Below are 24,276 nucleotides of genomic sequence, written 5' to 3' on the forward strand. Positions count from 1 at the left end.
AGGCGGAGCTGTTGCGGCTTTTTTTTTTTCTTTTTTCGGCTTGCCGGGCGGCGTGAGGTGGATTTACATCGTGGGACATTTTTATTTTTTTATCTTTTAGGATTTTGGGGGGAACCCCTACGCCATTTTTTTTTTCAATTTTTGGTTTGGGTTCCCCTTACTATTTATACCAGACCCAAAGGGCCTGGTAATGGACTGGGAGGGGGGGACCCATGCCGTTTTTTTTTAATGAGTTTTATCTACATTGCCGAGACCCGACAATTCATTACAGCCGCAATCAGTTTTAAATGACTTTTTTCCTTTAGAAATGTAATTTTGCTGTGGTACCGTTCTAAACACGGGAAAACTGCTCCACTTTACAGGCATACTATGGACACCCCCCAGGCATGATATTTAATGGAATATTTAATTTTTATTGTTACACTTTAAGCATTAATAAAATCACTCCCGAAAAAACGTCAGTTTTTAAAACTTTTTTTTTTGCATTGATACATGTCCCCTGGGGCAGGACCCGGGTCTCCAAACACTTTTTATGACATAGACTTTAACGGTGTCGCGTGTTCATCTGAATTTTTTGCCTGTTCACATGTTCTGGTGCGAACCGAACCGGGGGGTGTTCGGCTCATCCTTAATGATAAGATATTTAAACAAACATTTATTCACCTTGATTGTCAGACTAATTGAGTTCACTGCCATATTTAACTACATGAATATTTTATCAGGTATTACTATGTTATATAGAGGAGAGTTAATGTTAATTGAGTTTTGGTTTCTTTCTTGGTGGGCTTTTTTGGGTCTGACCTACTAGTTCTGTGTATTATAAAAGGGACAGGGGTCCAGACCCGAGAGAGCGGTCGCTGCAGTTGGCCATTCATTGCTTTTGTTCATGGTACTGTTCCCAGAGTCCATCCTGCTAGCTTGCTGAAGTGTGCAGAGACTGGAGTGCCTGATAGTGAACATCTGGCTTCATGACATTGTATAACAGATGTACTATACCATACTGCCAGACCCACCTTATTACTTCAAATAACCCTTACCATTGCACTATTATATAAGACCACACCAATTTGGAGTAAACATTGGCCATAGCAGCCTCTTTTATTAACCAATAAAATTTGAACAACTTTAACATATCCGTAAAACATCTCTGTTACTCAGATGAAAGAAAAACCCATATTCCTTACTATCGTTGGTCTTTGCCAGAAACCTCCACATACCATCTGTTCAATCTGGCACTGCAGCACCTTTAAATATGTTAATAGGCCACTGAGACAATCCACTGACCGCAGTGCCCCCATTAACCAACTTCCAGTTAAACCACTGTTAACTGGAATACCACCATCAGGACCCATACCACCGATGGGACCCGAACTCATCCTTCTGAGGTGTCTTCCTGATCCCGCAAAGACCAACACCCGCCACAGTGCCCAAGGGAAAAACCTTACCCTTGGTTGCCCCTCCACACCCTCAACGCTCTCTGGATGCCATCTTGCAAACCCAGGGCCCACATGTCAATTCCTACTGCATTCAGGTGTACCCTGTCCCCTCTCAGGTATCTCCAAGTGTCCACCTCCAATTCCAAGTGCCTGATAGCCAACCCCCCATTCTGAACCACAAATCTGCTAATATCCCTGTTAACTTTCCTACACGCTTTATAAATTCTCTCCACCGATCTAGCTAATTGCCAAGTCATCAATGCGATTATGTCAGACCACACAATTAGCATGTCCGGGAAGGCCATGCGGAGACATAAGAAATCAAACTTGATATCTCTCGTGATGTCCAACATGGACCGCACCCCAAAATCATTGCCGCCTAAGTGTAACACTAAGACGTCCAGCAGCCTGTCCAATCGCACCAATTTGTGCACTTCTGGAACCATTCTACTCCATAGCATGCCCGTCACCCCCAACCAGCGGATACAAGCTTCTTGCCTTGAAATGCCCAACTGTCTCCCTTCAGGCCTAACATCAGCCTGCTTTGCCCCCCCAAAACATATACGAGTGGCCTAGTATCCAGACCAAGCCTTGCCTTCCATCTGAAAGAGAAGAAAGCAAACTCCAAATAACACCACAGCATCTTACTATCTCATCTACCCAACATGTCCCTGCTGCCCCACATCATTACTCAACCAACAGGTGGGGCCTAACATAAATTTGGTACCTCTGCAATTCCCACCTGCCGATGTGCTTGACCACCTCAGCATCCATCCCACATCTCACCGCCTCCGTAGCTATCTCTATCCGAAAGGAGTGCGAGGAGAACTTCTTCTCCTCCAAGCCCAATGCCCTTAAACATTTTCTGGAACACCGCAGCAAATTGGAATCGAGACAGAGGGGACCCATCCGCGTGTATCAGAAAGGCCCCTGCTGACCCTGGGCGTACTTTCAGAAACTCCTTCACCACCCCCACTAGACAAAGGGGACCCTGGCAGTGAAAAAATCCTGGCCTTCCTACCCTCACCCCCTTGATCCATTTTGGATCGGCACAGAACCAGGGATACCTTATCTTCCGTACAGCAAACCTCATGAGCCAACATACCCCCATGCACTGCTCTAGATGGGCTGACCAGCTCCCCTATCCTAAAAGACCCAAAAAATGCCAAGGCGAAAGCTGCCCTGAATAACTCAGCCTCATAGGCCGAGGAACATAAACCCAACAGGTGTGCTAACACCTTCCGCAAGATCTCAAAGGACACAGGGTGCCTAGTGTCCTTACGTCTTTGAGAGTGCCGATACCCCTTCAACGCTTGTCTTACTCAGAAATCTTTGGTGAAATCCTGACACCCCTTTAATTTAAATAAGAACGCCAAGCCAGCTAGCTTCTTTTCCAGCACTGACACCGACACCTCGTTTTCAAGGTTCCGCAAAATGAAGTAAAGAACTAAAAGACGAACCTCAGGGCCTTCCTGGTCCATCTCCAACTGTTGCATCAATGCTAGCCATTCCTGCCATACCTTACTGTAGGCTGCCCACGTAGCCTCACTCACAGATTGTCTTATCCATCCCGCCCGCCCGTTAAAGGACTCCAAAAAGGAGTGCCACACCCTCAGATCTTCCATATGTTCCCGAACCAATCGAACATAATGTTGTTAATTTGTCCTCTGGCAGGTGGCATTCCATGGCGCTGGAGTCCAGGACAATGCCTAAGAAACTTAAAACCGTAGTCAAACCGTAATCAAACCCTCCAACTTCTCTGGAGCCAATGGGATTACAAAACGGTCTGTGATGTGTTCCAACGTGGTCAGTAGCACCATGCAGGTCTTTGAAGAGGCCGAGCCCACACACAGGAAGTCATCCAAATAATGGATGATCAAATTCACCCCAGACACGTCCCTAACCACCCATTCAATAAACAAGCTTAACCGCTCAAACAAAGCACAGGAAATCGAACAGCCCATGGGCAGGCAGCGATCCACATAGAAAGCATCCTCTCAGCAGCATCCCAGTAACCGAAAACTATTGGGGTGGACCGGAGCAGTCAGAATATCGACTCAATATCGGCCTTCACCATCAAGGCCCCCTGCCCGTAATGACGTACCCAGAAAACTGCAGTGTCAAAAGAAGTATAACTTACTGTACACTCCTCCTAGTTGATCACATCATTAACCGACACCCTTTTGGAAAAGAGAGATGGTGAATGAGCCAGAATTTATTGGGCTCCTTCTTCGGCACCACCCCCAATGGAGACACCACCAAATTAGCCAGAGGCTTCGCTGGAAAAGGGTCACCCATGCGGCCTAGCGCCACTTCTATTGGCAGTTTCTCTGAAACCACATCAGAATGCTGCATAGCCGATCGCAAGTTCCGGGACCTCGGAGGTGCCTCGGCCAATGCACAAGGTATGCAAAACCCCTCTGAGAAACCGAGTCCCAACACTCATGCCGCCTCTCTGTCAGGGTACCTATGTAGAAAAGGCTGCATCTTTTCCACCCTCACTGGCGTCGTCCCTTTTGTTACCAGACTCCCCAGAACTCCCTTTTCCTTACTTAAAACAACGGGACACTGGGTGGGCGCCTCCGCATCCCGAGCACTCATGCTTGTACTGGCAGGACCCCTCAAATTTGCAAGTACCCTGCCAGCACGCTCCCTTCTTTTTTCTGACCGATTGTCCCGGGGTATCAGCTCCACCGGCCCGTCCTTGAAAAAACTGGTTCAGAGCCTGCGCCAATGTCATGAGTCTCATCCACAGACTAATGTCCTTGTGATCCCACCTCAAGGACGGGCATATAGCCCTCCGCTGCCAGAACTGCTCGTCGTATCGCAACCAGGCAGTGCCCCCGTAGAATCTATAAGCTTCTCCCACAGCATCTAGGTAGCAGTAAAGCGCTGAACCGTGCTCGGGGTTCTTTTCCCCAATCACGCTGGCCATAATAGCCTGTAACCAGTTAGGGAAAGTTCACGGGATCAGCCTGTACCACCTGTTTTCCTCATCCTCCTTTTTGGTCTCCTCCGGCTTCACCCTATCTAGGTTGAATTTTTCTAGCGACAACAAGGAAAAGATCTCCACGTACTCACCCTTCCAAATCTTGTCTCACACCTCCGGCTTCAGGTGAGCTCCCAGGGGCCCCTCAAAACACACGTAGACTTTACACTTCACACAAATCGGCCAATATAATTGCCTCCTGCTTGCTAGCGGCTTCCACCGCCACCCCAGCTTTTTCCCCCCCAGCAGACTTATCCGTTGATGTCACCTGTGCCACCATCTCCACTACGGCGGGCACCGCCGCCCCCATGATGGGAGCCTTCTCAGCCCCGCCGTCCCCCGGGACCACAACCACCCCCACCTGTGGTACCCAAGCCAGTCACGGGCTGACCTGGCTGCCCGCCCCGGATTCAAAACGGTGAACGAACTCTTTCAACCCCACCAGAAACCACTGTGGCCCGGCAGTGGTGTGACTGCGGGCCACACTCTCCAGGGGTGCCCTGTAGGCAATCTTGCCCGCGCCGCCAACCCCTCCCCCTGTGACCTAGAAATAGAATAAGTATGAATAGACTTACCAGGCTGCCTAGGAAGGGTCCCACCAGCTGAAGGTCCCACATCCATCGCGACCATGCAGTTCCTCCTCCTCCGACACTGACAGTTCTCCCTCTGAACTCTGCACCGACCTCTAGTCACCATCGATCGATAGCCCTCCAAGAGATGCTCCTCTGGATGCTGAGGATCCGTACTGCAGTTGTCTCCGCCTCCATACGCCAGATCCGCCCACAGATTTCTGCGCCGACTTGCCTGATTCTGGTGAACTCCCGGCAGACCTCAATGCCGACTCCCTTCCCTCCATCTCCTGGCTAGACTGTCCCTTGGTATCAGGTGAACCGCCGGCTGTAGTATTGCATGGCTCAGCAGCCACGGCTGTGCAACTCCCCCGCTGAAGCCCCACCCCCACTGTTATATAAAAAAAAGTCCTGCTAGAAGCATCTTTGGAGCGGTGAAGGAGCGGTGTATACACTGCTCCTTTACCGCTCCTGCCCATTGAAAGCAATGGGGCAGCGCGGCTATACCGCCGGCATAGCGCTGCTGCAGCAGCGCTTTGCGGTGGTTTTAACCCTTCCTCGGCCGCTAGCAGGAGGGTAAAACTGCCCCTCTAGCAGACGAATACTGCCGCTAAAACAGCGGTAAAAATAGCGCTGTTTTACCACCGCCGCCCGCACCGCCCCAGTGTGAAAGGGACCTAAACGAAGCCCTAACACAGGCATGTAGATGCCCAGCATTCTTGCACAGACTAGAGTCCATGTGAAAAAAAGTGTCACCGGTGCAAAAATTATATATATATATATATATATATATATATATATATATATATATATATATATATATATATATATATATAATTTTTGCACCGGTGACACTTTTTTTCACATGGACTCTAGTCTGTGCAAGAATGCTGGGCATCTACATGCCTGTGTTAGGGCTTCGTTTAGGTCCCTTTCACACTGGGGCGGTGCGGGCGGCGGTGGTAAAACAGCGCTATTTTTACCGCTGTTTTAGCGGCAGTATTCGTCTGCTAGAGGGGCAGTTTTACCCTCCTGCTAGCGGCCGAGGAAGGGTTAAAACCACCGCAAAGCGCTGCTGCAGCAGCGCTATGCCGGCGGTATAGCCGCGCTGCCCCATTGCTTTCAATGGGCAGGAGCGGTAAAGGAGCAGTGTATACACCGCTCCTTCACCGCTCCAAAGATGCTTCTAGCAGGACTTTTTTTTACTGTCCTGCCAGTGCACCGCTCCAGTGTAATGCCTCTATTCTACTGTCATGCACGTTATTTGAGTACAACTCTTAAAGCTTTGTCTTTGCTTTGTCTGAAGTTACTCAAGGGGTGTAATGCAAGTAACTACCACGCATAGCCTATGGCTTGGGTCAGCTAAGTGCATTGGGGTATGAAGACAACAATGTAAGAGTTAATACAGTGTAAGGATACAAGGGGTCACAAAGGGTAACAAAGGTTTCTCTAGTAGCCTGCAATAAGTGTGGACCTTATCCAAAGTGCATAGCAGTGGCGGCCCGTGCATTGTGGGTGCACAGGTGCCGCCCCCCCTATCCATGCACCCGGCCCCTTTCAGGACGCCGGATGCATGGACTCCTATGGCGGAGTTGGGAGGGGGTGGTTTTTTAGCAGACTTCAAAATAGGATGGGCTCAGGGTGCAGAGAGTGTGCCCCAATCCCACCCAATTATGTGACGATAGTGAATTCATTTTAGCTATTTTCACAATAACGTTCCTCCCCGACAATCAGGAGTCAGGTCAGTAGGACCCGTTTCTTGATTGGCCCAAGTGCCAAGAAGAGGAGGCACGAGCAGAGGAGACACACTCTGGACTGGGGCTGCTGTCAGGTCAGAGCCGTGAGACCCACGGGGGAAGGTTGTTGCTGCTGTTGCTGCAAATGGGGTGCTGAGCTGTATACGCTGATCTGTATACATGGAGCTGTATGCTTTGGTCTGCAATGAGGCTGAGCTGTATACCCTTATCAGTATACCCTGATCTGTGATGCTGAGCTGTATACCCTGAGCTGTATATCCTGATCTGTGATGCTGAGCTGTATACCCTGATCAGTATACCCTGATCTGTGATGCTGAGCTGTATACCCTAAGCTGTATACTCTGATCTGTAATACTGAGCTGTATACCCTGATCAGTATACCCTGAGCTGTGAGGCTGAGATATATACCCTGGTCTGTGAGGCTGAGCTATATACTCTATCATGTGATGCTGGAGCTGTATACTCTGTCCTGTGATGCTGGGGCTGTATACTCTGTCCTGTGATGCTGGGCTGTATTCTCCCAACACTATAGGGTTGATTTACTAAAGGCAAAAAGATTGTGCACTTTGGAAAGTGCAGTTGCACATGGCAAGAGCAGTTGCTCCAGAGTTTAGTAAATGAGCAGAAGCTCTGCTGACTTTCATCAACCAATCATGTGCAAGTAAAAATGCTGTTTTTTTTAATTTTCCTTGCATGTGATTGGGTATTCTTTGCAAAATGAAACTTTACCTCATTTACTAAGCTCTGGAGCAACTGCACTTGCAGTGTGCAATTGCACTTTCCAAAGTGCACAGTCTGTTGGCCTTTAGTAAATCAACCCCTATGGGTAGAAGCAAGTGGAATACAGGGTGGGACTTAGGGGAAGTGGGAGGGGTCAAAAAGGAAGGGCGGGGTCTGGTGACCCGCCATCCTAAAACTTCATCAGCCACTACTGGTGCCTAGTGTAGCCCAGACCCAAACCCTACCCATAGTAGGCCTCTTTTGTGACCCTTACTTTGCGCCCAATGAGGAGGGGAACATGGGGGACATGACAACCACCAGATCACCCAACCCCTTACATGCTCAGTGCTCTTTTTGTGGTGATCAGAGAGGTAGCAACCTAGGTCCAGAACAAGGTTCACATCCACTATACCTTTATCACAGATCAGCTCCATTGATGGAAGACACACTTCATTGTTTATCCATCAGAACCAAGGTTTACTTATGTTGGTGCAACGCTATCAAAATTTTAGAGTTGTCAAAGAAACAATGTGGCCAAGCTCGCTGTCTGCAGGGGAAGAGAATTCACATGGAGATTGGTTGATAGAGTAATGTATTTTAACACATTAATGTTGTGAGAGAACAGCAAACTCTGCAGCCACGGTCACACCAGATTTGACACTTAAAATAATACAGGCAAGAAGTAACGGTGCACACTGTAGATACCTGACAGTATCCAACAGAGGAGGCAGCTGGAAGATGGACTGGCAGTTGGGCCCCCTAATTTAGGAAGGATACTGCTCGAGGCAGTCCCTGCTCTGTCCCTTCTCCACAGGAATATGACCCTAACCAGCGGGAGATCTGTCCCCGAACTACCCACTACGCAGAATGCGCACCAACTGCAGTGAGTTGGTGCTTTTTATAAGCGCTGCCATGATTAAACATGGCCATGAAGGTCAGCCAGGGCAACAGCGTTCAATCAGACAGATGCTCACCTGATAACATGTGCAGGGGCCTAAGAGAAATGTGAGTTCCTCCTGTCCCCCACTTTCCCTACATTATGGTTACAGACAGCATCATCTGTGTAGGGAGGTAAACCTACACCTGCCTACATTTCCCCCCCTTTGACAACTATACAACAATTGAACAGTGGAATACAGCAAGGTAAACAGATACATAACCAAAAAAGATGTAAAAAATGACAAGCAGTGTATTGCACAACCCAATCAGAATACTTGGCTGGCAACTGTTCCCAGTTAGGGCCACCCAATAGAGCAACGGCCCTCACTAGGATTTCCAAGCTAGTCATCTGGACCATCATTTACTGAAGTTTACTCGGAAGCCTCAGGTGCTTGCGGATTATCATGGTTAGGCATAACAGATTCACATGGGCTATCAGTTGCATCCTCAAAGAAAGCCACTGGTCCCTCATGTCAGAAACCATTAAATCAGATTGAGACAGAAGTACAGTTAAAGCGGTTGTATACCCGCTGAAATTTTTTTTTTTTTTTTTTTACCCCTGTAGAGCAAAAGGCATAATGAGCTAGTATGCACCGCATACTAGCTCATTATGAAATACTTACCTTAGAACGAGGCGTCGGTATCTTACCTGGTCCACGCCGAGGTAGCTGACATGTTGCCTCGGCGTGTCTTCCGGGTATCGCGGTTCCAGCGCTGTGAGTGGCTGGAGCCGCAATGTCATCACTCCCACACATGCGCGCAGGAGATTTCTTTCCCGGCAAGGTCCGGCAGTTGCCGGGCCTTCAGCCGAGAATCCCCTGTGCGCATGCGCCGCTGCAGTCAGCGGCTTATAGCAAGGGGAATATCTCCTAAACCGTACAGGTTTAGGAGATATTTTTTTTTACCTACAGGTAAGCCTTATTATAGGCTTACCTGTAGGTAAAAGTTAAAAAAAAAGACTATAAAACCGCTTTAAATCACACTAGTTTAATAATAAAAGTAAAAAGAACAAACGTAGTAAAAAAAGCCAAAGTTCAGTAACCGGAACTGATAGTCAGCCAAGCCAGAAGTCAGGGATCAAAGTAGTGGAACAGCAAGCAGTATATGGAGCCAGAAGGGATGTCAGCAAAGCCAGTCTTAAACCAGGAACGCAGAAGGTAGTTTCTTGTGATGTGACCAAGGCGAAGGCAGAGCTCCTCTGGACTGGATGGCTTAAGTAGGCAGAACCGACGAGCAGGATCATCAACAGCTGAGTAACTGTGGAGAGAGATGGGAGCTGGCAATTAGCTGACAGCTGACCTGCCAGCTCAGAGAAGGAAGGGCTGAGCCCTACCCTGACAGTACCACCTCCTCAATGACCCCCCCCTTCGGAAGACCACCAGGCTTGAGGGGAAAATGTCTATGGAAATCAAGGAGGAGGACAGGGGCATGTATGTCAGAGGATGAGTCCCAAGAGCGTTCCTCCAGACCGTACCCTTTCTAATGCACCAGGTACTGTATGCGCCCACGGAATCTATGGGAGCCAACAATGGACTGTACTTCATACTCCTCATGGTTCTCAACCTGTACAGGGCGAGGACGTGGCACCGAGGTGGTAGAGCGCTTGCAGACCAAAGGTTTTAATAAGGAGACATGAAATACATTTGAAATGCGCATATTAGAAGGAAGGTCTAATGCGTAAGCCACTGGGTTAATCCTGCGAAGAATACGGAAAGGTCCTATAAACCGAGGTGCGAACTTTAGTGAGGGAACACATAGTCGGAGGTTGTGAGATGGCAGCAAGACCCTGTCCCCAACCTGGTAGGAAGGCGCGGGCAGCATGGAGTCTGTACCTATCATTAGCACGACGCAAAGCCTCCTGGACTTGTGCCCAAGTGGAACAAAGACCACGGAGATGCTCTTCTAACGCAGGAATACTCTGCGGAACAAACGAGCCAGTCAACATGGAAGGTTGTAAACCATAATTTACCAAAAACGGGGACAATTGGGAAGCAGGATTCAAGGCACTGTTGTGAGCAAACTCTGCTCACGGTAATAGGTCTGACCAGTTGTTATGATGGTCAGAAATATAGCAACATAGGAATTGCTCCAAGCACTGATTGGCTCGTTCTGCGGCCCCATTAGACTGCGGGTGATAGGTAGAGACGAAAGCAAGCTGAATTCCCAACTGTGCACAAAAGGCTCGCCAGAACCGGGACACAAACTGACTACCCCTGTCCAAGACAATCACCTTGGGTAGCCCATGTAAGCAAAAGATCTCCCAAGCACAAATGGAAGCCAGTTCCTTAGAAGTGGGCAACTTCTTAAGTGGAATACAATGACACATCTTTGAGAACTGGTCAACCACCATAAGGATAACATTGTTGCCTTGGGAGTTGGGTAACTCCACAATGAAATCCATAGACAGGTGGGTCCAGGGTCTCTCTCCATTGGGTATGGGTTGTAGGAGGTCCACTGGAAGGTGTCGTGGAGTCTTACTCTAAGCACACACTAAACAGGTAGCTATGAAGGCAGTTACTTTAGCGCGTAGACTAGGCCACCAGAATTGTTGGGAAATGGCCCAAACAAGTTGATTCTACCCAGGTTGGCCAGCTGCCTTGGGAGAATGGTAAGTCTGGAGCGGTAGTGCGGAGAAGCAGCGGTCACAAGGTTTCTCAGGAGGAGCATGGACCTGAGCAGCAAGAATTTTGTCACCCAAAGGAGAAGAGAGACTGGTGTGAACCGTAGCCAGAATACGATCAGGAGGAATCACAGGAATCGGAACCGACTCCAACTTGGAAGTGGAGGAAAATTGTCGTGACAAGGCTTCAGCCCTTACATTCTTAGTACCGAGTAAGAATGAAACAATGTAATGGAAACTTTACAAGAAAAGAGCCCATCGCGCCCCTCTGGGAGAGAGGCGCTTAGTCTCAGACAAGAATGTGAGATTATTATTAGAGGTGGCAAAAGCAAAAATGGGTTAGAGGAGATGTCTCCATTCTTTCAGGGCTAAAATGTTCGCCAACAGCTCTCTGTCACCAATCTCATAATTGCACTCTGCAGGTGACAATTTCTTGGAAATAGCCACAAGGATGCATAGCGTTCTCAGAGGTAAGACGTCGAGAGAGAATGGCGCCAACACCAGTCTCAGAAGCATCAACCTCAAGGATAAAAGGTAACGTAGTATCAGGATGTGCCAACACAGGAGCAGAGACAAAGGCAGCCTTGAGACTCTCAAAGGCTTTAACCACTTAAGCCCCGGACCATTTTGCTGGCCAAAGACCACAGCACGTTTTGCGATTCGGCACTGCATCGCTTTAACTGACAATTGCGCGGTCATGCGATGTGGCTCCCAAACAAAATTGACGTCCTTTTTTTCCCACAAATAGAGCTTTCTTTTGGTGGTATTTGATCACCCCTGCGATTTTTATTTTTTGCGCTATAAACAAAAAAAGAGTGACAATTTTGAAAAAAATGCATTCTTTTTTACATTTTGTTATAATAAATATCACCCCAAAAATATATAAAAAAACATTTTTTTCCTCAGTTTAGGCCAATACGTATTCTTCTACATATTTCTGGTAAAAAAAAAAAAAAAAAAAAAAAAAAAAAAAAAAAAAAAAATCGCAATAAGCATTTATTGATTGGTTTGCGCAAAAGTTATAGCGTTTACAAAATAGGGGATAGTTTTATGGCATTTTAATTAATAATTTTTTTTACTAGTAATGGCGGCGATCAGCGATTTTTATCGTGACTGCGACATTATGGCGCACACATCGGACATTTTTTACACATTTTTGGGACCATTGTCATTTATACAGCAATCAGTGCTATACAAATACACTGATTCCTGTGTAAATGATACTGGCAGTGACGGGGTTAACCTCTAGGGGGCAGTGTAAGGGTTAAGTATGTCCTGGGGAGTGATTCTAACTGTGGGGGGCATGGCTACGTGTGACACGTCACTGATCTCTGCTCCCGATCACAGGGAGCAGAGATCAGTGACACTGTCACTAGGCAGAACGGGGAGATGCTTGTTTACATTAGCATCTCCCCCCGTTTTTCCTCTCCGTGAGGGGATCGCGGGTATCCCTATGGCAATCGAGTCCGTGGGACCCGCGACCCGAATCACGGAGGTCCCGGCCGGCGCGCGAGTGGGGGGAGTAGTTTTAGGTGGAAGGGAGCAGCGGTAGTGGAGAGGCTTGGGACAGGGAAGCGGCGGCATGGAGGGGGGGGGGGGGGGCGGTCACATTTAGGGTTAATAACTCTGATCTGCAGGTTGTAATTCGCTGATCAGAGTTATAGAATTGTTCAGCAGAGTCTGCTGAACAATTCTACTATAAGTTTATGGTCATTGAAGTGACCATGAGCTTAAAGGAGAGGGAGAAAAGAGGTCTGTACATTGTACGGACTTGGCCATCTGGGGGCAGTGTTGTAGATCCGTACGCCATACGGATCTGGCAGCGAAAGGATTAAACTGGCCGCTCTGTATGAAGCTTCTGACAGGCTGCGCAAGGAGACCCGTATCTCTGGAACCATAGGTCGTAGGAGCCCCAAATTTTTACCAGTGGTGGGGTAGGACTTAGGCTTCGTATATATGTGACCTCAGGTCAAAGCAACGACCCTCAAAGCTCGATTTAAAAAAAAATAAAATTATGTTCATGGCAGCTGAGGCTCTGCCTCACCTACCTTCCCTGACTGCACATCCCTGGCAGAAACCACCAGCCAAATCAGCATCTGTCAGATACTCTGCTATTTACAGAACAGTGACTCCTGAAAACATTCCAATGAGATCTATAAATTAAACCTGTCACATGCATGGGCATTTCAAAATTGAGCATTTAATGCAGACATGCCAACCTGCAAAAACTAGAAAACTTTCAGGTAGGTGGCACCCCCTGCCCCCCCCCCCCCCGTGGCAAAATGTGGACATGGCTTAAATTGCATGACATATTGGGCAAGGCTTAAAGGGGGTGTGGTTTAATAGTCTGAGATGACTTACATAGTGCAGAATGCAGTAATGTTAAATAGGGAATGTACAGTGCGGAGTGTATGGTGGTGAGTAGTATGTGTAGGAGAGGAGTGTGGAGTGTATGGATGTGGGTATAATGTGCAGGTGAGGAGTGTGGAGTGTACAGCAGTGGGTAATATGTGCAGGATCATGTCAGTAGGGCAGTGGAAAGTGTCTGTAGTTCTTTATTTTTATTATTATTTTTTACAATTTTATTTTTTTGTATTTTTTTTTTTTCATTTTTTCAAAATGCTTTTTAGGGGTCAGTGGATGGTGTCAGTGGGGCAGTGTACAGTGTCAGAATTTTATTTTTATTATTTTTGTTACAATTTTATTTTTTAAATAAAAGGAGGGGGGCCGGAGAAGGACAGGAAACAGCCGGAAATGATCGGGAGGGACAGACGTGAGCACCGATCTCCCTGTGTAGCCGCGGGAGGGAAAGGAGACGATGAGGCTGTCAGCTGAAAAGCTATACAGGGAGATCGGTGCTCGCAGCTGTCCTCTGCCAAATCAATCATCCCCGGCTGTGAAGCTGGAGAACATTCCATGTGTGCAGGGTGGGGATGATACCTCACTGTTGCCCAGGATCGGCTCTGCGCCCGGGAGATCGCCCGGCACTCATGGGTGTGCTGGAGCCGCAGCCAAAATGCGGGAGGCTCCCGTACTTTGCGGGAGACTTGTGAAGTCTGTTAATGCAAATGCATAAGCACAGTTACCTTTGTAAAAAAACAAATGACAGGCAGTTAATCCAGAGATCAAGGCAAATCTCAATATTTCCAAACACAATTCAGCCTGTCTAATCACAATTCAGCCTGTCTAATTTCCCTTCTGTCTCTCAAGTCTCCTTGTTGGTTTTTCAATGTTATGAGTGGCTTTATGACTAACAGAGCCAAACAGAACAAGTTTAATGGCAATTGAGACTGCACATACAGTATTAATTATCCTCTTCTTTGTTTTTTTACATACTAGGTGCTGAAGCAAGGGTTAAAATACTCTGTGCTGGCAGCATGCTGGAGAGCTGCACCACCGCTCTCACCCACAATGCAGTGACTTTGAACTCTAGTGATCCAACACTCCCCCTGCAGGCCAGATCAGTCAACAGCCCTGTGCATATAGCATGCTACAAGCACAGTGCATTTTAACCCCTGCTGTAGCACTAAGTATGTAGAAAAGCACATAAAGAAGAGCATATTCATACTGTTCATGCAGCCTGACTCTACTACAGTAATAAATGTAGATGCTTCCGTTTGGCTTTCAGATTGCATATGACATCAGATATCTGGATCTGCTAATCATTTTAATATGCAAATTTTTACATAAAGTGAACCTATGGCAAGGCTATGGTCATTTACTCATTTAAACATTTCACAAAGCAGTAAATGAGCTTTAACACCCTTACTGACCTCTGTAACTGCAGTCACAGTGGAACAATTCATCCTTACATTTCACAACAGAAAGTGCTGAAGTTGTTCTCTCAATAGTTCAGCTCTCCCTGCTCCCCTCTCTCAGAAATGAGTTTTAGCAGCTTTCCAGTTTTCTAATGTCAAATGTAAATGCAAAACAGGTGCAGGAGGAGGGGGAGCCGGGAGAGCCCAGCTGGTGAGAGATAAGCACTTAAATTGTTACTAAACCCACAACAGTAAAATCTGTCTGTATACTCAGTACAGCATGCTTGTTATACTCACTGTAAAGTAGCAGAATATCGGTAATGACATTATTGGACAAAGAACTCTGGTATGGGAGATTTATTCCATCTTTCTGGCCAGAAAAGAATGGACACTCCTGACCCGACTAATGTCTACATGTCAAGAGTGTCAGATACAGTGAATACAGTGTAGATATAATTTTCAGCATATTGCGTCACAAGCGAACAGGCGGTACACTTCCGTTTATACCAGAAATTTTAACCTTTTAAAAATCAACCTATGCATCCTAACCCAGACAAGTTCTGCAAACCATATATATTTTTAGCTTTATACTAAGCTTTCGTTTATCTGCAGTATGCTCTTGTGGTTCCTTCATCTGTCTTAAATGATGTCAGCAAGCAAGCTTTTTGCACAGAAAGAGGAATGTAGCAGATTCCTGTGATGGGGAAGTCACAAGTAGCTTCAACATGAAATACAAGAAATATGATTCTTAGCTGAAATTCTAAATCAGTCTTACTACACACATAACTATGGCCATATAAATTGACCCCCGTTCCTACTTCAACTGTGGAACCAAAGGGGTTAATCCTCTGCATTGTGTAAAAGAGCTGTTTGATCCCGTCCCCTCTGATCCTCCCCTTGTTCCACTGTCCCTAATATATCTCCTGATAGTAAAGAGTCAGGGGGGTAAGCTGCACATGCTCAGTTTGGAGTGTATTGCTAGAGAGTTTTTTCTTTCTTGGGAGAGTGCATGTGATTGGCACAGGGCCAATCAGCACTGTCCAGAGGGTCAGGGGTCCTGTAGCCTCATAGGACGATCATGGGAGAATGAAAACTCCTCCTAACACTGATAGAAGTCACAAGACTACTATATGCTGCTGATGAGAAAATGTATTTATCAGTTTATATTTACTAAAATAATTGCATGTGCTGTGGGAGACCAGACGTAGTGAATGCAGGGTCCTGGGTTTAGTAACACTTTAAAAGACATAATTGATTCTGTTATAAATGCAGAGGAAAAATTACTCCAGAGCGCCTGTAGCTACAGAGGTCAGTAATTGCTTGTCTGTAAAGCTCATTTGCTGCTTGGTATACATATAATTGTTTGCATGTTAGTTGTTAGTCTGGTTACAGCAGTGGTGGCCCATCCATTAGGGGCACATGGGCACCGCCAACCTATTCATGCGTCCAACCCCCAGATCTACATGCAGGGCGCCGGACCATGGATTCCAATGCGGGGGGGTGTTTTTAGAGAGAGGCTCTAATAGGCTTCAAAAAAGGGTGGGCTCGGGGCGCAGTGCACAAAGCACCCAGTTGTGTGACAAGAGCGACTGAATATTTGCTATTGCCACACTGATCCTCCTCCCAGCCAATCAGGAAGCGGGCCTTGAGACCCATTACCCAATTGGCTGAAAGGACAGGTGATCCTTTTGGACACCTAGGAGGAGGAGGGAGGAGATGCACAGCTGAAGCCGCTGTGATGCAGGAGAGGAGAGGACAGAGGAGCCGCTGCTCGTAGAAGCGCTGCCCGCCCGCATCATAGATGGGGTAAGTGCCGGCTTGGATGACCGACCGACCTGGGGGGTGCCACCGGCCGACTGGGGGGGTGGTTGTTTGCCGCCCCCCCCCCAAAAAAAAACACCAGCTGCCACTGGGTTACAGGTTTACTTTAACCACTTCAGCCCCGGAAGGATTTGCCCCCTTAATGACCAGGCCATTTTTTGCGATACGGCCCTGCATCGCCTTAACTGACAATTGCGCGATCGTGTGATGCTGTACTCAAACAATGATGTCCTTTTTTCCCACAAATAGAGCTTTCTTTTGGTGGTATTTGATCACCTCTGCAGTTTTTTTTTTTGCGCTATAAACAAACAAAGAGCGACAATTTTGAAAAAAGAAAAACATTTAAAAAAATTTTTGCTATAATACATATCCCAAAAAAAATCTAAAAAAACTAATTTATTCATCAGTTTAGGCCGATATATATTCTTCTACATATTTTTAGTAAAAAAAAAATTGCAATAAGCGTATATTGATTGGTTTGCACAAAAGTAATAGAGTCTACAAAATAGGGGATAGATTTATGGCATTTTTATCATTTTTCTTTTTTTTAACTAGTAATGGCGGCGATCTGCGATTTTTAGCAAGACTGCAACATTGCAGCAGACAGAACGGACACTTTTGACACTTTTTTGAGACCATTGACATTTATACAGCGATCAGTGCTATAAATAGCCACTGATTACTGTGTAAATGTCACTGGCAGGGAAGGGGTTAACAGGTGGCAATCAAGGGGTTAAATGTGTTCCCTAGGTGTGTTCTAAATGTAGTAGGGATGGGCTGCCAGGGAAATGACAGAGATCACTGTTCCTGATCACTGAGAACAGTAGATCCCTGTCATGTCACCTGTCAGAATGGGGAATTGCCTTGTTTACAAAGGCAGTTCCTTGTTTTGCCTCTGTAATAATCGATCACGGGTCGCCGGTGGACATCGATTCCGCCCAACCCACGGGCACACTCCCGAGAGCGTACATCTATGGCAATTTGCGCAGGAGAGCCGGTCTGCTGTCGTATAACGTCAGCGGCTGGTCAACAAGCGGTTAAAGTAACTTCTTCGTATGCATTTTTTTTTACCATATGGTCAGTTTAAATAGCCCAACAGGTTTGCTTAAAACAGTCCAAATTCTACTATTAATGAATGGTCTTCTCTCCAAAACATGGATATAACTTTTAATGTTTAGCAGTATCTTCTATAAACAGGTGTTGGACTTAAAAGTAAAATGCAAACTGTGCCATTAAGAAAAAGTAATCTTAGGAAGTACTTACATGGAAAAGAGAGTCTTGTTCACATTGGTGAGATATGTATAAGGTGTGTTCACACTTCTTAATGATATGAAAGCCTCACAAGGTACTGCTGGTAGCTTGATACAGTAGAAAACTTCTCTATATTTCCTGTCCACATATTTACATTTTTCCTGTTGGGAATTCAAGTAAAAACCACATTCCGTATGCACTTCCTTTTTTTTATTAAGGAATGTTCCTGTGTAACTGATATAATTGTATCCCATATTCCTTGCTTTCCACAGCAGAGCTACCCCTTCACTGGGATGGATTAGGAGAATAGATATTTGTACCAGTCCTTCCCAAAATAATGTGAAATAAATATTATAAGTTCCATTATTAAAATTCTCAATTCTTCCAGAAGCTCCAGCTCCAAGCTCTGGTGAAATGATCCGGGCTTGTAAGAAATCTCCTCCATAAGTTTTCCTTTTCCCCAAATAATTGAACATCTCAACCTGAACAATCAAGGTGTCTCCAACACAATAATTAGGTTTATAGTTCAATATTATTGCTATGCTATTCATTGCACTGGTGGTTTCATTAAAATACACGCTATCCTTTTGGGGAATTGTACAGTTGATCATAGTCATTATCTCTGCTATTTGTTGGTCGATGGTTTTGGATTCTGTTGCCATGTACCCAATGTGTTCACAGACAGGTGCTGGATGATTTTTTACATTGAGAAAGTAAAAGTCTGAAAGCTGATGGGAAATCATTAACATTTCTACTGTTACACACTTATCCACAAACACAATTTAAGTGTTAGGTCTACAACAAAGAACGTACCTGACTGAAGTTTAGGTGAACGATGTAGTTAAACACCACCATAACGATAACTGTACAACACAAAATGATCATAAAACCTTTTCTGGTTGATTTGAACATTTTATTGGTCTCCTGAAACACAAGTGAGGTGTACAATTATAGGGAGGTCTTAAAAAAAATGGCTAACCCAAAGTTTAGACAGCTTTCATGCTAATTGCCTGTTAATGGTTAAGTTCCTGTTTTGTTCTTTTGCTAAAGTTTTGCCTAATAAGTCATGGGCACATCATGTGTTTGTTATTAGAATGTGAAGTGACTTCATGGTTAGCAACAAAAAAAAAACACATAAACTGATGTACTATAGGTAAACCAGTAAGCCTCATTGTTACATTGCCACCTTTTGGGGCAGATTACACATGTACCCTGTAGGAGTTGCAAATGTCAGGGTTCTCCACTGCTGAACAGCCAGTCACACAGCATTTCCTTTTTGCATCCAGACACAGGAAACAGTCCTTATGCCCCGTACACACGGTCGGATTTTCCGATGGAAAATGTCCGATCGGAGCGTGTTGTTGGAAATTCCGACGGTGTGTGGGCTCCATCGGACATTTTCCATCGGAAAATCCGACACACAAAGTTGGAGAGCAGGAGATAAAATTTTCCGACAACAAAATCCGATCGCGTCAATTCCGACCGTGTGTGGCCTGTTCCGACGCACAAAGTGCCACGCATGCTCAGAAGAAATTTCGACACGGAACAGCTTGGTCAGGTAAAATTAGCGTTCGCAATGGATACAGCACTTTCGTCAAGCTCTAATGTTAAAAATGGTTTAATACAGCGCACTCTCTTCTTCTTTATAATGTGACAAGAATTAAGTAGTTTTGCTGCTCATATTTACACACACGTCTCACAAACTTATTTTTGTGTTTTTTTCTTGGGATTCCCGGAATATATTGTTATTTGTCACATCTGACAGAATTTTTTTTTTTTTTTTTTTTTTTTTTTTTTTGTGATTTCAAGCCATTTTTGGTTTAGATTTTATGTTTGTATTTTTTCCAAGGCTGATCTTTGTTTAATGTTATTTTTAGTTTTACTCCAGACTATTTTTGTGTGTGTTTTGTGTGTCAAGTTCCCACAACACCATTGATATCTTTTATTATTTAATCTCAAGGAGATTGTTTGTTGTTGGTGTCCCTTGTTAATTTCACATTGTATTTTGGAAATGTACCTGAATCCTCACAAACAAACTCTCCTTTTTGAAGTGAAACACACATAGGCAGGTATATTCAAACCAAAATTCCTTTATTAAGGGCTCAGAACCAAACAAAGAGGGAGGCAACACTGGATAAACATCAGAAATTAGCGAAGCCTGGGACCCCCAGGGCAGACATCAATTCTTGAACATCAAAATTGGTGGCCTGAGCAGTCCATATGTAAGGGAGGGCAGTCTGGTCCAGAAGTCGCAGAGATCCGGAAAGCAGCAGATGACATCTGTGTCCCCAGGCTGTGGTACCACAAGAGGCTGCATCTTTTGGCCGACCAGACTGGATCCAGGGTCCTCACTTTCTGGTCTTCCTTCCACGCTTCATTCCGGGCTGTGGCTGTGCTGTTGGAGATGTGGCAGGAGGAGGAGTAGGACCTGGAGGAGGAGGAGGACTGGGAGGACCTGGAGGAGAAGGAGGAGGAGGAGGAGGAGGAGGAGGAGGACCTGCAGGAGGAGGAGGAGGACCATCTGTGAGTTCGCAAAGGTGTGTCTGAGATGTAATTTGGCCCCTCATACCTTTGTTAAGAGCCTCCAATATGAGCGACTCACACATGAGTTGTTGTTCCTCCTCCATCCTCTGCATTTTAGAGGCAATGATGGCAGCGAAGTCCTCCTCCATGGTGTGTGGTGCTCCCAGGGCCTCTGTAGCCCTCCAAAAGAGGCCTATGGCAGCCTCCTCTAGGGCACTCCTCCTCCTGCCACTTTCTCTTTCCAGGGGGAGTGGAGGGACCGGCATATCAGGCAGCCTGCTCGGCCCGGCCACCTCCTGGCTGCGACTTCCCTGTGTATGAAAAAGGGACATGGTTTTAGTTTTTGCATCATCAATCACAATCATAAATTAGTGCTCCAAACTAACATCTAGTTAACATCATTGATTGGACAACCTGAACTATTTAGAGGAATGCTATACCTGGCTCAAGCTGGGCTCCTCCACATGTTGTTGCCTGGAAGGCCCAGGTTGGGCGTCAGAAGCCTCAGCTGGGGGGGAAGGAAGCGTGGAAGGAAGACTGGAGAGAGATGACCTGGGTTAAGTCTGGCCTGCCAGAAAATGCAGCCTGTCATAGTACCACATCCTGGGGACATAGATGTCATCTGCTGCTCCGGATCTCTGCGAATCCTGGACTTTCTGGCGCTCCCTTACATATGTGCTCCTCAGGCCACCAGTTAGGATCTTCAAATATGTGATGTCTGCCGTGGGGATCACCTGCTTCACAATTTCCAACAAATGATCCAGTGCTGCCTTCCTCTTTGCTTGGTTCTTGTAATGTGGGTGGTTAAGCTCCCTTAACATATCAATGAATATTGACATGAAGTCATTATCTTTTAATAAGATATCCATGTTCACTGCAAGACACAACACAAGACAAAGCCTAATGTCAGACAAAACTCTCCTAATCTGGTTACAATATAGGCCTCAATATAGAAGCAGTATAGGCACAAGTTTGTCTCTTACCTTCATTCTTACGATCGGCGCGTCCAATGCTCCTTCGTCCGCTCACAGATCGTACGTACTACGCACGCGTGTTACGCTTTATACACACTGCGCATGCGTGTAACTCCGCCCGCCCCTGACATTCTTTCTAGTCTATTCCCCGCCCCTTTTTTGTTCGGCGCAGTGGGTGAAGAGCACATGGCGGATTTAGAGCAGGTGCGTGCTAATTCTAGCAACGAGGAGGAGGAAAGCCCGGATCCGGAAACGTCCCAATCCAGAAGGAGACGAATTAAGGCGACAAATATGTCTTTTGGGGAGATGTTGGAGATGGTGGACATCATGAAGAAGGCCGACTATGACGGAAAGTATGGGCCTTACCCCAACCCCAACATCAGAAAGGCCAAAATCATTGCTAAAGTGATCAAAAGTCTGCACAGAAACTTCAGGGTACGACGATCGAAAGATCAGCTCAGGAAGCGGTGGTCGGACCTAAAATTAACAGAGCCCGAGCAGTACCGAAAGATCCGGAGAGTGCTGCAAAAAAGTAAGTAGTTGTGCTGTGTTCCTATTATTTTTGTCTTTAGGTTGTCTATTACGTTCGTGCTGCACCATATGCTTATCTTAATTGTACAGTTTAAACTGTCAATTTTAATGTTCATGGGCCCATTATTCGTTCGTCTACAAAAAATTTTTTTCACCCTCTAAAACAACATTGTTTCTGCCATAATATGCATTTGCCCACATTTTTTAGGGCCTACTTGGATGAAAAATATTTGGTTGTGTAGATGGGTTTGTTACTAGAATGAAATGCTAACTAGATTCTGTGTAATAAGGAGAGGACACTCAGCAGCTGTTTTCACATCTGGACACTGGAGCACTAGTGTGGGACACAAGAACACCATTTTTATTAGGGGGCCCACACAGGTGCTCCAGTGTATACTATAGGGGGGTCTCCATCTGTGAAGCTTGTACTAAACAGGTAAAGTATTGCAGGTTGGCAAAGGACAATAAAAAAGCGACATCTTGGAACTCTGCTAAAATAGACAATTGTACCCCACTTCCAAGCAATGTTTCCTATTTATAGTTCTGCCATCAAATCACTGTGTGCTAATTATACCATTTTTGTTTTACATAGTGGAGAGAAGACTCGGAGGACACCCCTCATCCGAGGAGAACAGAGACCCCCCACCTCGGGAAGAAGGGGAAATACCCCCAACCCAAGTGGAGCAGGAGGAGGAAGAAGATGTGGTTGAAATTGCCACCACAACAGGTGAGTGTCTGCGACCACAGGCTCAGGTAAGAGATGGATGCTGGCAGATTTTTGATACCTCTTTTTGTTTGGTTTCTCTCTTTTTAGGTGATCGAGATCCTTTCACATCCGAAAGTGCCCAGATGCTGATCGGGGAGATCATGGGGTGTAATTTGGAATTGGAGAACCTAAAGACAAAAATCAATGATGTGATTAAAAGAAATAATAACATCATTGATGTTTAGGGGCGAATTTAATACCCCACAAAATCACTTTTGGTTTTGTGTGGTACAATGTTCTAAATTTTTTTGTAATGTTTAGAAAAGCCAAATTTGGAGGATGCATACAGTGTGCCAACATGTGCTATCTGCCATCACGGGAGATCAATGGATGCGTTTTGGGGGTGCAACCCCTTTCTCAATAATAAAGTAGCAGTGAGGAAGGGCTTGCTCCCCCAAAACACGTCCCTTGATCCCCCGTGATGGCAGGTCGCACATGTTGACATTCGTAAATTGGTGTGCATCTTCCAAATTTGGCTTTTCAAGGGGTGATTTGACCCCATCTGAACGCAATATCAAACACAGTTCCTAAATACTCATGTCTGATATTGCCTTCGGGTTTTACCATATGTGAACTTTGTAAGTTCAAGTTTTTGGTATTTCTTGTTGGTTTTACACAGGCCTGTTTTATCGTAAATGGATATTTCTATTTTTGATAATGCCACCCCAAAAATTGTTATACAACAAACATGTTGGTTTGTTCTAAAAACCATTTCTAAATGCACATGTGATTGTGCAGGTATTAAAAAGTTTGGTAATCAAGAATGTGTGGATTATTGTCTCAACGCGACAACATTTTGTGGTGATGTAATTGCTGTTTCCGTAAAAAAAATGGTGGTTATTTCCTAAGGTCAAATCCTCTTTGCACTACAAGAGCATTTTCATTGCAGTTTCAAGAGCACTTGTAGTATAAAAAGTGTCTTTGCCTTTAGTAAATAACAGCCAACAGTGCTTTGTATAAGGTTACACAATCAGGCCATTTTCCGGACTCCACACATTGCTGTCAGGGTCAGCTAAAACAAACACAAGCAGTAAATGTCCGCAAAGAATTTCTTTTTTTTTTTTATTGGAAAAAGGCTTCACAAATTTGAAGGCATATTGATGGCCCCCCTACCCGCAAAGAACTCCAGGTATCATAACCGGACATCACGGGCACTCAGGGAGGGCAAGCTTTCAAGCGCCGTCAGTGTTTCAGGTATCACTCCGGCCTCAGGCCCAACTGAGCCAGCATAGTTGGCCGAATGTTTCCTTAAAAAGTTATGGAGAATACAGCACGCCAGTATAATATGGTTCAGTTTATACTCCGCCATATGGATAGGTGTCAGAAATAGGCGGAACCGGCTGGCCAGGATTCCAAATGTGTTCTCCACCACTCTTCGGGCTCTGGCCAGCCGGTCATTAAAAACCCTCTGTTCCGGGGTGAGGGTCCTCATCGGGAATGGCCGCATCAGGTGGTCCCCCAGCGCAAACGCTTCATCAGCAACGAACACGAATGGGAGTCCTTCCACATTGTCCTCTGGAGCTGGCAAGTCCAAGCTGCCATTCTGGAGACGCCTGTAGAACTCCATCTGGGCGATGACTCCACCATCGGATATCCGGCCATTCTTCCCCACGTCCACATAC

At 45.9% G+C, this 24,276-nt stretch overlaps 2 protein-coding genes across 4 annotated transcripts in view; both read right to left on the minus strand.

Annotated features, from left to right (window-relative positions):
• The window catches only part of LOC141114280 (NXPE family member 1-like), an 80,429-nt gene extending 61,646 nt beyond the window's left edge, over positions 1–18,783 (minus strand). Inside the window, exons 1-2 of the mRNA XM_073607877.1 lie at positions 18,674–18,783; positions 17,873–18,588 (exon numbers count right to left, since the gene is read on the minus strand). Coding sequence (XP_073463978.1) covers positions 17,873–18,588; positions 18,674–18,772 — 815 coding nt within the window. The 5' untranslated portion in view covers positions 18,773–18,783. The remainder of the gene's footprint in view (positions 1–17,872; positions 18,589–18,673) is intronic.
• LOC141114281 (NXPE family member 4-like) overlaps positions 1–24,276 on the minus strand; it is a 319,509-nt gene that overhangs the window by 249,393 nt on the left and 45,840 nt on the right. The window lies entirely within an intron of this gene.

The sequence above is a fragment of the Aquarana catesbeiana genome, linkage group LG12, assembly GCF_042186555.1.
Source record: "Aquarana catesbeiana isolate 2022-GZ linkage group LG12, ASM4218655v1, whole genome shotgun sequence".
Classification (NCBI taxonomy): domain Eukaryota; kingdom Metazoa; phylum Chordata; class Amphibia; order Anura; family Ranidae; genus Aquarana; species Aquarana catesbeiana.